This window comes from Ictidomys tridecemlineatus, unplaced genomic scaffold (genome assembly GCF_052094955.1).
Source record: "Ictidomys tridecemlineatus isolate mIctTri1 unplaced genomic scaffold, mIctTri1.hap1 Scaffold_66, whole genome shotgun sequence".
Lineage (NCBI taxonomy): Eukaryota > Metazoa > Chordata > Mammalia > Rodentia > Sciuridae > Ictidomys > Ictidomys tridecemlineatus.
Genome location: NW_027524621.1, coordinates 1,218,265 through 1,232,534, shown reverse-complemented (window position 1 = coordinate 1,232,534; position 14,270 = coordinate 1,218,265). Strand labels below are relative to the sequence as shown.

The following is a 14,270-nucleotide window of genomic DNA, read 5'->3' as shown; positions in this document are numbered from 1 at the left end:
CAGATCTATCTTCACCTGGGCAATAAGTGTCTTGTTTAGAAAGATTCAATCCTCTATTTTCTCCCTGAATCTACTACCAGGTGTGGTTTGAAATACTTGCTATGTAAGCAATATCCAACTTGGGAGAAAACATCTGGAAATATTTTCCTCATCAGTAAACACTGTTACACTCCCTCTCTAGCTTTCTGATAGTCTCTAGCCTCTGTTCTCACAGCCTTAGTTTATGGTTCCAACTGCCTCCGGACTGACTGTGGACCTTAAAACCACAGAGCCATAGAGATGATGAGTATCAAAATCAAGTATCATCTGCATAAGTTAAGAAATAAATTTCTCTTACTGTACAATGTTCAATACTTAGAGGTATAGGATATGACTATTGTAGCTGCAGTGTACTTACTAGTTTTCAATAGGATAGAAAAAGTCAGTGTTCTTCACATGCCTATTGCTACATTATACCCCAACAACCCACCTCTGCCAATGCAACAGACATATCTATAGATCCAGTGATATGTGTCTACAACCCTGAAGCTTAAGAAGAAATTAAGCCAGCTGAAAAGTGGCATCTGTATACTTAATTAAAGACAGGAAATCAAAAAAGGATTCAACCTCCCTGAGACTGATCTTACCTGCTAACTCTCCATTGGTTAATTCATCTGACTCATCTCGACTTTGATCCTCAGATTCAGATTCACATTGAAACCGATTCAACTGTTTGATGTGATTAGTCAAAGCCTAGAAAAGAAGCAAAAGGTTGGAAGACTCTCGATTTTAATTCAGAAGATTTCAGGAGAATTCATGAGATGAAACATGTATTTGGAGTATAAACTTACATGAATAGTATCATCTTTTTGACTAAGAGCTACTTGTAAATCTTTCTGGGTCTTCTCAAATGATTTCATTTGTTCACTGAGCTCAGCGTGTGATGTACTCCAGTCTTTTACTTCCTGCTGCAACTGAAAAGTCAAAACACATGAATTCCTATGGGTTAGGGAGGGGTTTCTGCACTGGATATATCAGGACTACAAGACTTAGACAAAGAAATAGAGAGCCATACTCCTTGGTGGCCTGCCTCAATCGAGGGGGTTGAGACCTTGGTTAAGGAAGAGGGCAGAGTGGCCCCAACTCTCACAGCTGCAGTAAGAACATCAGAGCTATCAGGAAGTTGACCCTGTTTATTGCATTCCCCAGAAAATTGCTGCCAATTCAAATAATTTATCTCCAGCAGGAATGGCTGGGCACATATGACTGTCTCCTAAATTTAGATTCCTTATCATGTAATCTTCCCTTGGCCGGTGAATCAGTAACTATTCAAAAGAGGATCATAAAATACTTAATTTTCTGGTTTAAAAAGTTTCTTTGAGGCTATGCAAGTTAATAACTGATTGACATTTGATAAGGAAAGCAATAATCCAAAAATCCAAAACAGATGGAGACCATATATATGCACTCAATTTGGGGAGCATTGTTTAAACTTTGCATATCTAGAAAAGGTCCTACATGAAAATTCCTTACCTCAGAAACAGATCCAAGAAAGATACAAGATAATGATATTCACTTCTCTAGTTTACATTATGTATGACATCAAATTTTCTTTACCTGCTCTTTCTCCTTCTTAAGCATGGTATTTTCTTTCTGAAGCTGACAGCATTTCAACTTCACCTTCTCTTCACGAAGCTTAGCTTCAGTAAGGAGAATTTGAAGCTAATGAAAAACACTACAGTTAGTGAATTAATTCCAAAGAAGAAACAAAGTTATACTTTCCCAAACAAGACATCATATAGTTCTCATTTTTTGCACATTTTAGCACACCTCAAATTTTTGGTCCGCAACAAAACTAAGATGTAGTACTAATATCCGTTAGCAATAGTTGGCAGCTTTACCTCTGAAAGTTCAGAAGTATTTACTGAAATGACATCTTTAAGCTTCTCTATAGATTTCTTATTTTCCATTATCTGCCAGGTGAAAACAGAACACAAAATATGCATTAGGATTTCAGTAGAAATACGAATATATATCTGTGTGTGTGTGTGTGTGTGTGTGTGTGTGTACGTACACATACATATATATACTAAAAAAGATAAACACAACAAAATTTTTGCCAAGCCATCCCATTACATTTCAGGTAAATGCAGGGGATCCAGCTTTGGACTAAGCAAAAAATCAAGAACTGAAAGAGATGAGGGAAAATGAAGTCATAAATATTTCATGGCATCCACAACCTTACTGTTTATGAGATAACCAGAAAAAAAGTTCAAAGTATAGAAAATCATAATGCAATAAGTAAATAAAATGTTTTAAAGCATAGAAAATTAACTAATTAATTACTGTTTCAAGTAAACCAGTTCAAATTAGTAATTTTTTTTCTAGTGATAGAGAAAAAAATTTCCCAAGATCATTTTTAAAATTTTCTTATCTGAAGTAAAAAATGATAAAATTTAAGGAAGAATAGACTAATCTCACATACAGAAGAATTCCAAAAAAATTATAAAGATACTTGCTCCTTAAGGAAGTGGACATAAATCTGCAATCTTTGTTTGCAATGCCTGGGATTGAATCCTGGGCCTCATGCATGCTAGGCAAGTGCTCTACCATGAGCTGCATCCTGAGCTTGTAACTCTTCATACTTTAACTGTGGGCTGTGCATGGTAACTTCCAAAGAATGCAATATGAAAAGGATTGGAAAGAATTTTTACAGTGGAGAAATCTGATAAATACTACCTCAGCTAGGTGATCAAGCTTACTTGGGGGTAGGATATTTCAGAACACACTCTCTACCATCTTTTGCAACTTTTATGTAATTACAGAAACTTATAGAAATTGAAAATGAAATATGTAAGTAAAAATTTTTTAAGTTGTTGTATCAGTACTTAAAAGTTCCACAAAATGGGCAGAAGTGGGTTCAACTTCCTTGACTCCTAATCTTACTTTAGTTAACAGCTGGACTAAGTTCAACTTAACCAATTTTACAAAATATTTCAAAAGCCAAATTGCAGTAATACTTAGCAGCAAAACTCTTACCAAGTCCTGATTCTTAGCTTTCTGTTCTCTCTCAGATTCTAACATAACATGAAGACTTTTAGCTCCCTCATCCAGAAGTTCTTTAGCTTTTTCAAGAAGCTTCATTTTATCCTGGAAAAAAAAGGTGTCAAGATTACTCACTCATTACATTTACTTTTGAGTTTAGAATGTAATTCCCCCCAAAGAAGGGATTTTTACCTTATAATTAGTTGCTTCATCAGAAAGAATCATATTTTGTTTCATGGTCTCTTGGACCTGTTTCTTTGATTCCTTCATCTATGTAAATAAAGTATTCAGAATTAAGATACACAAATTATAGTGCTACCATACAAGTTACTTCCAGACAAGTGACCCTTTCCAGAAGAAAGCAGTACTTAATACATATGACTGTTTAGAATTTGGATGATTTGTAGGAAATAATGAAACAAAAATTTTAAAATATGATTTTTAAATTAAAACAGGTAGGAATGATTCAAGCTAGAACCAAGGGAGAAAGAAACAAAAAAATAATTATACCTTCTGTTCATAATTTGACAATTTCTGCATTAGTTCTTCATTTTCTTTCATGAAATTGTTCACCTTTTTGGAAATTTGCTGTTCATTGACTAAAAGGGGGAAATACACAAGATTATTACAATCACTAAATGAAATTCAATTACTCAATCTACTAAAAGCAAAGACATGTTATATGGTACTATGAGGAAATACTTCTTAGCATAACTATTATGCTTTTAAAAAGCAATCTATGCTTATTAGCAATAAGAGTATAAAAATTATTAGAATTTAAGAAAAATATAAGAACAATGATATTTTGCTGGGTGCAGTGGTGCACACCTGTAATCCCAGTGGCTCAGGAGGCTGAACTAGAAGGATTCCAAGTTCAAAGCCAGCCTCAGCAAGAGCGAGACACTAAGCAACTAAGTGAGACTTGGTCTCTAAATATAAGGGGTTGGCGATGTGGCTCAGTAGAGTGCCCCAGAGTTCAATCCCAGGAACCCCTCCCATCCAAAATGATATTTCAACTTAAGCTTATTTCACAGATGGGAAATATAGTAAAGTGTTGTAGCTTTATATTCCCCCCTTCTCAAAACACTTTCTTTTCCGAAAATGGAATCATTTAATTCTTTGCAAAGAAAAACAGAAATGAAAACATACTGATTCACATTACCATTCTTCAAATTATCTACTCAATTACTTAATTCATGATTAAATCATTAACATAGAAATACTCTTCAAATGTAATACATCTGCATTACATCAATATTCAAAGTTAATCTGCCCCAAATTAAAACTTATCATCATCTCCCTATCCACAATTTATTCCTCCTCTTTATCTCCTATCTCAGAGATGGAACCATCATCATCTACTCTATTATCCATGCTAGCAACCTAGGAATAGTAAAATTTTCAGGAGGTAAAAAAGATAATAGACATTAAAAGTCACTGTATCTACTTCTAACATACATAAAACACACATCAAACACCAATACAAAGGGTTATTACAAGTTTAAGAAACCTAAAAATTTACCTTGATATACTCTATCTTTTACCTAGAAGAGAGAAAAAAGATTAAATTTGATGTCAAACATCTGCTCAATAGAAACAGCATTCCTAAAACAACAGTCAGAATCATAACCAAGTGAGAATTTAATAACATTCTGGTTCAGGATAATAATTTATAGGATTAAAAATAAGTAAAGGTTAACAAGCCTTTTAAATTTAATTGGTAGTGATATTTCATAAATAGCCTCTGACATAAAAACACTAAGATATGTACCTTATTTCACAGCAAAGATGTGTGTATGTGTATGTGTGTGTGTGTGTGTGTGTGTGTGTGTGTGTGTGTGTGTGTGTATACTCAAAATCATTTACTTGACAATTCTAAATAACCAGGATAAAGTCTAGAAACAATGACTATTCAAAAGAAATCTGAGGAAACAATATTAAATGCATAATCTTTGTACTAAGATATGCCACTTTCACTCACCAGAAAACATCTTAGAACTCCAATTTAAATTTGGCTATTGGCTGAATTTAGAAACTAAGAGGCTACATCATCTTATTTCTGCAAACCACTAAATATATAGCAAGAAATCTGAAAGGAAAGACTGCTTGAAGAAAATGCACAAGCAATAAGAGAAATGACAATTAACATATTCTGGAAAGGACAAAAACAATCGTTTCCAAAAAACAGCAATAAACTACCTGATAATAAAACCTAAGCAGAAATTTTTTTAAAACATCACTAAATTTCTTTGTAACAGCATATTACTTGTCCTTTCAAATGTTATAAATGGTGATGGGATATTCAGATGTGTCCACGGATCATCCAGGGGATCTTCGTAACAGGAAATTGCATTCAGAAAACTCCAACACAGAAAAAAATGAACATTTCTTTAATGTCATAGCCTTGCTAACCTTTTACTCAAAATGACAACAGAGGAAAATGGGAAGTAGCATAAAAGCAGTCATCTAAGGTAGGGAGACTAAAGTTTTAAAGTCAAATGCTGAAACTGAGGAGCAACAAGCTAGGAACCACATCCCACATAACCTAGTGAAAAGAGAAACAGGTACCAGGGTTCTTGAAATGAAAGAAACAAGAGAGAGAAATATAAAATGTTTTCATGTTTTTCCCTTCTCTTTATCCTTCTATTTCCTTTTTACTTTTAGCTGAGAAAAAGTTCATTGAGATTAGAAAATTCCTCACAGGAATCCAGGCAAACAATTCTTCTATTTAAGAAGGGAATACTTTTTAAGAGATTTTACACTCAATTGTACAAGGAGAGGAAACTTATCTTAACAATGATATGTCTGAAATAATTAAGAAATCAGAAAAAGAACACTCAGATTTGAAAAGATTTGTATCCAATGCTTTTGGCCTCTTTAACTGTTAGGCTTTTCATATGCAAAGTCCATTTACCTAAAATAATTTTCTTCCAATTATGTTAAATAACTATGAAACAGAATGACCTACAGTACAAACATAAGTATGTATAAGCGCATATATATATGTGTGTGTATATATATATATATATATATATATATATACACACACATATATATATACACATATACACACACACACACACACACTTATACATATATGTACACACATACACAGAGATAGACTAATTCTGCTCAGGAAAAAAAAAAACCTTAATGAACAAAACATTTAATGGATTTTTGGACAACACATAATCTATACTTCCAAATAAAAAGGTATTTTCTGTACATATGATTAAATCATAAAATCTGGGAAAAATTTATATAAAAGACTGGAAAAATTATATCATCTCCTTTTTCTCACTTTACTGTATTTCTTTGCAGCATTTCCCCCTGTTTGTATGTTTATATTAACATACAGTTCATCAACATTTAAATCTTAGTTTCTGCTTTTTTTTCCCACTTCACATTTAATTGTGAGCATTTTCTGTACCTCAAAGCTTTGAAATAAATAAATCTGCCTACTATTCCACTAATCGAACATACAATAACCCCTAAATGAATTATGTTGTGCTAAGTCTTCAATCTAATACACTGTTCCATTGAAAAACATTACCAAAATCTTCAAAGCATAGTTATTTCTTTAAGATAGATTACTAGACATATATGCTACATAAAAGGATATTTATCTAACCTATCCCATCTTTTATCCCACTTTTAAGACTTCTGATACATATGAAACTACTGGTCAGGATGGCTGTAAGAATTACCAGTTCTACCAACTGCACCCACACTAAATTATTTTATAATGTTAGTTTGACTTAAACCACTATTTTGTGTTTTAGCAATTGAAAAAGAAAAAAAGGGGGGGCAGTGACTATATAAAATAATCCTTGTGCTTATGTGCTAAGGTATAAGTAAGTTAATTTACTCACAAGTGCAGTTCTCCAAGAGAAAATGACAAAGGATACAATCCCAAAGAAAACAGCGAATACTACAGGCTTCCATGGTAGTCCATAAAAATCAGGCCCAGGTTGAGTATCATCAGGCAATGTAGTAAACAGCTTAAACAGACAAATTAGAAGAAATGGGAAACCTTAAATTTATAACAAAACAGTCACAAAGAATCATGGCAATTCTAAACCAACTTCCTCATCAGAAATCCACCTCCTCAATATTTTCCAATAGCTTCTTCAAGAGAGAGGATACTGGCAGTCTCATATTTTTTGTTCGCTTCCAGTGTTTTCAAGTATAATGAATCTAAATACTTTTTAAAAATATTTATTTATGTATCTTTAGTTTTAGGGTGGACACATTGTTTTGTTTTTATATGGTGCTGAGGATCGAACCCAGTGCCTCATGTATGCTAGGCAAGCGCTCTACTGAGCCACAACCCCAGCCCGAATCTAAATACTTCAAATTGAGCATACATTTCCAGTTTGTAACAGGCCCTATATCATCACATAGTCTAACACCTGGCTAGAATCCCTCTGGATCATTCTTTTCTCTTAGATAACCTGGTTTTTATAATTTAAAATATTCATTTAAGACAAAACTTAAATACATGAAAGAACTAATTAATTTTATGGCAACAAATAAAAACAATGACGATATATGTGTAAGATTTTAAATCTTACTTCCATTCCACTCTTATATACAGATACGTGACATATAATTTTAGACAACTCTTGAAAACTGGCTTGGATAAACTTCTCTGAATTTAACATCCTTCTATAAAATTCAGAGCCTAATTTTAAATGGTTGCTCAAAGGCAGTGCAGTAAACACCTGCCAACTCTTCCCTGTTTTCACCGCCCTCTACACGTAATACGAGATAACTGTCACTTGGGCCCAATTCCCCAGCAGTCTCCTTAGGGAAAAAACCTGTAGTAACATTAGCTGTTTGGATTGTTGGCTGCATTTCAGAACATACCATGAGGTTGTCACCTCTATTCCGTCAAAAAAAAAGTGCAAGTGGGGAAAGCTCAAGTACACTCTCACCGGCCTCGCTTAACCATACAGTCACGTCCTGCCTGCCTTGGGCCTGACACACTCCATTTCTCCGTCGCCACGACAGTCAGTGCACCCACTCCGCCAGAACTCAGCCACCCGACAGGGGGTCCCAGGAGCTCTGGGTCCCCCAGGGAAACAGTGACAGAAGGCACAGTGGCAGGTACTGAGTCCATGGTGTAGGGACGGCTGAGTGGAAGCGACGCTTCCCTGCAGAACAGCACAGGACCCTCTCTTTCACCATTTCCTACTTCAGTAGGACCCAGCGCAGGGGGCGGGTACTGGGAGTGAACTTTGCCTTCCTCCACCACAGGCGCTTTCCGCCCAAGGCACGTAAAACCAGTCATCAGAGGAAGCCCCTGGGTGGACTGCAGTGAGCAGACAGAGGATGCTGAGGGGCGTGGCGGGGAGCGGGAAGAACCAACTGCGGAGCCCAGCGGGGGACAGCGCCAGTAGAGCCAAGTGGAAGAGTCCAAATGAAAGGACTCCAGAAGGAAAGAGGCTCACCTGTCCCCGGAACTTGGAGAGGATTGGTGATTTAGAAGGCCCTGGAGGAAGCCAGGGAAACTAGCAGAAGGGGATTATAGGCAGAGACTAGGAAAAAGGAGAAAGTCAGGCCTCCCAGCCCCTCCCAGAGCAAAACCCTTTTGTCAACGTGTTGAGACACCAGGTACCTACCTGCCCCCAAAAGTGCAGACAGAAGAGGAGAAGCTTCTCCTGCTCCCTTCTAAAGAACTACTGCTCGGACTGGGCTTTCCTTCCCTGCTCACTCTAGTCCTGTTACTTTCTCCAATTGTGGATGACACTCTTTTTAAAAAAGCCTAACCCTAAGGAATCATGTCATTATCACCACACGCTGGTGGCTTCATTTCTGGATGCCACATTTTAGGGTTGCATGACTTGTGGAAAAGAACAGAATCATGAATAGCCCAAAAAGCACGTGCTAAAAATTGAAGAAACTGGGGACATTTAACTTGGGGAGGAAATGAACATCTGTGGATCTTTAAAAATCTGTCGTCAAGTTGAATATAGTCAATTCAAAAGAACAAGAATAAGCAGGAAAGCACTGAAAAAGAAGAGCAATGAAGGGTACAGGGAGGGCAGACTATATAATTAATTCATGTACCCTCGTCCAAGCCCAGGAATACATAGAGACTGTGGGACAGAATAGAGAATCCAGAAACAGAACCAACTGGACATTTGGGGTACAATAAAAGTTAGTTTGGGGAAAATAGACTTTCTAATAAGTAGCGTTACCACATGAAAAATTATAAAATTGGATTTTTCTCTACTTATTCAAAAGATAAACTACAAATGGATAAGAAACATGAATGTAAAAATAGAAAATAAACAAGTACTAGAAAATATTAAGTGAAATTTTCTATGTATTATGAGTGGGCAAAACCTGCCTCATTGAAAAAATCTTTCCTGGCTGTATCTAAACCTGCTACACACACACACACACACACACACACACACACACACACACGCAGTTTGACAATGACAAACTGAGAAAAAATATTTGCAACATATTATTGTCCAAAGAATCATGTTCCTGAAATATAAAGAACATTATAAATAAAATGGCCAGCAAACCTATACAAAAATGGGCTGAAGAAATAAACAGATCTCAGGAAAAGAAATGCAAATAGCTATAACATATGGAAACATGCTCTGCTTAGCTCATAATGAACAAAATACAAATTAAACCACACCAAGACACCATTTCTCACTTGCATTGGCAAGATCCAAACGTTTGACAACATAATCAGTAGGTGAGAGAATGTGGGGGAATACAAATTCTCAGACACTGCTAATAAGTATACAAAATGATACAACCCTTATGAATGAGATTTGGCAACATCTCCCAAAACTGCTTATATATTTACCTATTAACTCAACAATCCCACTTTTTTTTTAACTTTTTCAGTGCTGGGGAAGGGTATCTTGGGCAAGTGCTCTACTGCTGAGCTATAGTCCACCAGCCCTAATTTCTAAAGATACTGGGAATACAACAACAAATGTTTAAAACTTGTATTTACAAAACTATGTTATTCAAGTATTAATTATAACAATACAAGATGGTCACAAAAGGCTGAAACAACCGTCATCAATGAAAGTTGTTGAATAAACCAAAGAAGAAAGAAAATAATTTTAAATACTGCTAAGAGCTGGTTTCCGGAATACATTTTTTAAAAATAAAGTAGAGAAAAATATTTATAGAATACTATTTGTATCTTAGAAAGTGAAAAAAGATGAATATATTATTTCTTATAGCTTTGAGGTAAAACTGACATGCAATAAATTACATGTATTTAAAGTGTGCAATTTGATGAATTTTAACATGAAATTATGAAATCACCATTATAATCAAGATAATATACACATCCTTTACTTCCAAAAATATTCTCATTCTCTAGGTAATTTTGCCCTTTGTCACCCTTCTTTCTTGTCCCCCACTTTCCCATTCCTCCAGCAAAATATCTTATCTTAATAGATTGCTTTGTATTCCTCAAGTTTTATGTGTATGGGATAATATATTGTATTTTCTATGGCTTCTCTTATTCAGCATAATTTGAGATTCATCTACATCAGTTTATCTATCATCTATTTTTATTGCTGAGTAGCATTTCATTACATGTACATACCACAATTTGTCTATCATCTATTGATAGACATTTGGATTTTTTTCCAGTTTGGGGCTTTTACAAATAAAATAGCCAAGAACACTGATATAAAATTCCTCCTATTGCTTTATAACTTATCTTTTCTTTGGAAAAGAATGGTTGGATATGACTGGTGTATGTTTACCTTTTTAAGAAGGTGATTCTACCACTTTATATCCCCACCAGATGTGTACCCATCCAGTTCCTCCATCTCTTCTCCAACCACTCAGCACAATTGTCTTTAATATTAGATATTTAATAAGTGTGTAGTGGTAACTCTTATGCTTCAAAATTGCATTTCCCTGATAATTATGTCAAGCATTTTTAATGTATTTACTATCTGTTTATCTTCTTTGATGAAGTGTTATTTTACAGGACTATATTTTTTTCTAATGCGTTCTAAGAGTTCTTCATATATCCTTGATGCAAGTCTTGATAAATGCTTTAGAGTAATTTCCTCCCAGCTTGTGTTTTGTCTATTTCATTGACTTCAAAGAGTATTTTGAATTACAGAGGTTTTAGTTTGATGAATCCCACATTGTCAAATCCTTTTTAATGCTTTTGTTGTCAAATTTAAGAAATCTTTGCCAAACCTAAGTTCAACAAAAATTTTTCTCTTATTTTTTTTCCTAGAGGTTTTGTAGTTTTGAGTTTAATATTTAAGTCTGTGAGTTAATTCAGGTGTCTAATGCAAGGCATGGATCAATATTTTGCATATAAATATGCAGTAATTTCAGTACCATTTGCTGAAAAAACTTTCCATTCTCTACTTGTCTTTCCATCTTTGTCAATGACTGTTGCCATATATATTGTGTATCTATCTCTGAATTCTTGGCTCTGTTTCAATATGTTTTGTCTGCAATCCTGATTACTGTAGCTTTAGAATATTTTTTTTCCTCTTCGTATGGTACTAGGGATTGAACACAGGACCTTGCATATGCTAGGCAAGTCCTCTACCACTGAGCTACATCCCCAGCCCTAGATTAAGTCTTGAAGCCACGTTGCAATCAGCTTGTCATTTTCTACAAAACTCTGCAGGGATTTTGATTGGAATAATGTTGACTCTGGTGATTAAACTGGGATGAATGGACACCTTAGTCTTCTGACTCATAAATTAGGTATATCTCTCTATTTAGGTTCTCTTTAAATTCTATCAGCAATATTTTATAGTTTTTAATATATACATTTTAGTTTTTGCCACGTTTATGTTTAAATACTTCATATTTTTATTCTATTGTACATGGAAATCTTTAAAATTTCAATTTCTAATTATTCATTGTTAATATATAGAAAATATAATTGCTTTTAGATGTAAATTTTATCTGTCAACCTTACAATAGCTTTTTTCTAGATCATACCAGATTGTATCTATATATATTCATGTTATCTGAAAAGAAAGAGAATTTTATTTCTTCCTTTCCAATCTGAGTGCATTTTATTTCTTTTTCTTGCCTTAGTATACTAGCTATTTCCTTACTGCACCCCAGTACAATGCTGAATAGATGTAATGAGAGTAGACATCTCTGTTTGGTTTCTGATCTTGGGGAAAAGTATTCAATTATCAACCATTAAGTATGAGGTTAGCTGCATTTTTTCAGAGGATGTTTTAAGCTCCCTTCTATTCCTAGTTTGTTGTTTGTTTTTCTACATCAATAATCAATGCTGAGGGGCTGGGGTTGATACTCAGTGGTAGAGCACTTGCCTAGTATGTGTGAGGCAATGGGTTCAAATCTCAGCACCGCATATAAATAAGTGAATAAAATAAAAGTTAATCAACATCTAAAAAATTTTTTTAAATAATAATCAGGGCTGATTTTTTTACATGTTGATGCGATTTATTGTCACCTACTTGTACATGCACACAAAATAACAATATAATTTGGCCAATATTACTCCCCAACATTTCCCCCCTCTGCTATATTTTTTAAATGCTTGTTTTGTATCTCTCGAGCTAAACACAAAGATTGTGCTTTTAGGTACATCAATGTGGTAAATTTCATTGATTTTCAAATGTTAAATAAATTTTGGATTCTTGACATAAATCCCCATCATCCGTCTAGTTTTTGTCTATGATGTATTTTCCTTTTACATATTGTTGTATTTGACTTAAATTTTTGTTTAGAATTTCTGTACAGATTCATTGGAGATCCCATGAGAGGTATGTGGTTTTCTTTTCTTATTATATCTTTGTCTTGGTTTGGTGTAGTGATAACACTGGATTCATAGGAGAAATATTTCCTTGCTTTAATATTCTACAAGGGTTTAGTATTACTACTACTATTAGGAATTAGTATCATTTCTTCCTTACAGGTTTAATTGGATCACCAATAAAGCTATCTTGGTCTTATATTTTTTTCTTTGTAGAAAGGTTTTTACCTATACCTTCAATTTCTTTAATAGTCAACAAGGTTTATGAAATTGTCTGTTTTTCTTGAGTGAACTTTTGCAATTTGTGGCTTAAATAGAATTTCTTCATTTCATCTAAATTGTCAAGTTAATTAACATAAACTGTTCATAATATCCCCATTATCAGTCTAGTATCTGTGAAATCTGTGATATCCCTTCTCTGATTGCGAATATTGGTAACCCGTGTCTCCTCTTTTATTTCCCTCACTAGATGTTGATCAATTTTATTCATCTTAAAGAACTAGCTTTGGGTTTCATTGATTTTCTCTTATTTTCCCTTTTTTAAAATTTTACTGACTTATGGTCTTTATTATATCTTTTTTTCTTGCTTACTTGGAGATTAACTTATTTTTCCTTTTCTAGTTTCTCATAGTAGGAACTAAGTCAATGACTGGAGACTTATTTTTTAATAAAGCTATCTTGGGCCTGGTAGTGCTATAAATTTTCCAATAACACTTTAGTGACATTGCACAAATGGATATGTTGTTTTCAGTTTTATTCAACTCAAAATATGAATTTCTTCTCTGATTTATTTGACTCAAAAATTATTTAGCAGTGGGGGCTAAGGTTGTAGCTCAGTGGTAAAGTGCTTGCCTCACATGTGTGAGGCACTGGGTTCGATCCCCAACACCACATAAAAAATAAATGTACTGTGTTGTCCATTTATACCTATATATATATATATATATGATAGATAGATACAGATATACATATAGATATAGATAGATAGCAGATAGCAGCCTGGCACTTAAGTTTTCAAATATTTGAGAATTTTCCAGATTTTTCCATTATTGATTTCTCATTTTATTGTGTTCAGAGAATAAGCTTTGCTTGACTTTGAATACTTTTATATTTACTGATAATTTTTTTAAGATCCAGAATATAGTTTATCTTGGTAAATGTTCCATGTGCAGTAAGCTCCTTGGGGGTTTTCTATAAATGTCAATTAATTTCAAATGGATGGATTGATTATGTCATTCACACTTTCTACAACCTTACTTTTATTTTTCATTTTCTGCCAATTGCTGAGGAGAGGATATTGAAATCTCTAAATGTAATCTATAGGATTTATCATTTTCCTCATAATTCTATCAATTTTGATACTTCATGTATTTTGAAGTTCTAATATTAAAAGTACAAGCATTTAGGTTTATTATATAATCTTGACTGATTCGTTTATCATTAGGAAATAACTTTCTTTAGTCCTGATGATATATTTTGCCCCACA

General features: G+C 34.1%; 2 protein-coding genes across 2 annotated transcripts in view; both read right to left on the bottom strand.

Moving 5' to 3' along the window:
* The window catches only part of LOC144374356 (uncharacterized), a 234,268-nt gene that overhangs the window by 112,768 nt on the left and 107,230 nt on the right, over positions 1 to 14,270 (bottom strand). The gene's annotated exons all lie outside the window — the stretch shown is intronic.
* Positions 1 to 14,270, bottom strand: part of LOC144374355 (transport and Golgi organization protein 1 homolog) — a 79,223-nt gene that overhangs the window by 12,036 nt on the left and 52,917 nt on the right. Inside the window, exons 7-15 of the mRNA XM_078037209.1 lie at positions 6,897 to 7,025; positions 4,547 to 4,568; positions 3,535 to 3,623; positions 3,217 to 3,294; positions 3,019 to 3,129; positions 1,881 to 1,952; positions 1,597 to 1,701; positions 831 to 953; positions 627 to 732 (exon numbers count right to left, since the gene is read on the bottom strand). Of these exons, the coding sequence (XP_077893335.1) occupies positions 627 to 732; positions 831 to 953; positions 1,597 to 1,701; positions 1,881 to 1,952; positions 3,019 to 3,129; positions 3,217 to 3,294; positions 3,535 to 3,623; positions 4,547 to 4,568; positions 6,897 to 7,025 (835 nt within the window). The remainder of the gene's footprint in view (positions 1 to 626; positions 733 to 830; positions 954 to 1,596; positions 1,702 to 1,880; positions 1,953 to 3,018; positions 3,130 to 3,216; positions 3,295 to 3,534; positions 3,624 to 4,546; positions 4,569 to 6,896; positions 7,026 to 14,270) is intronic.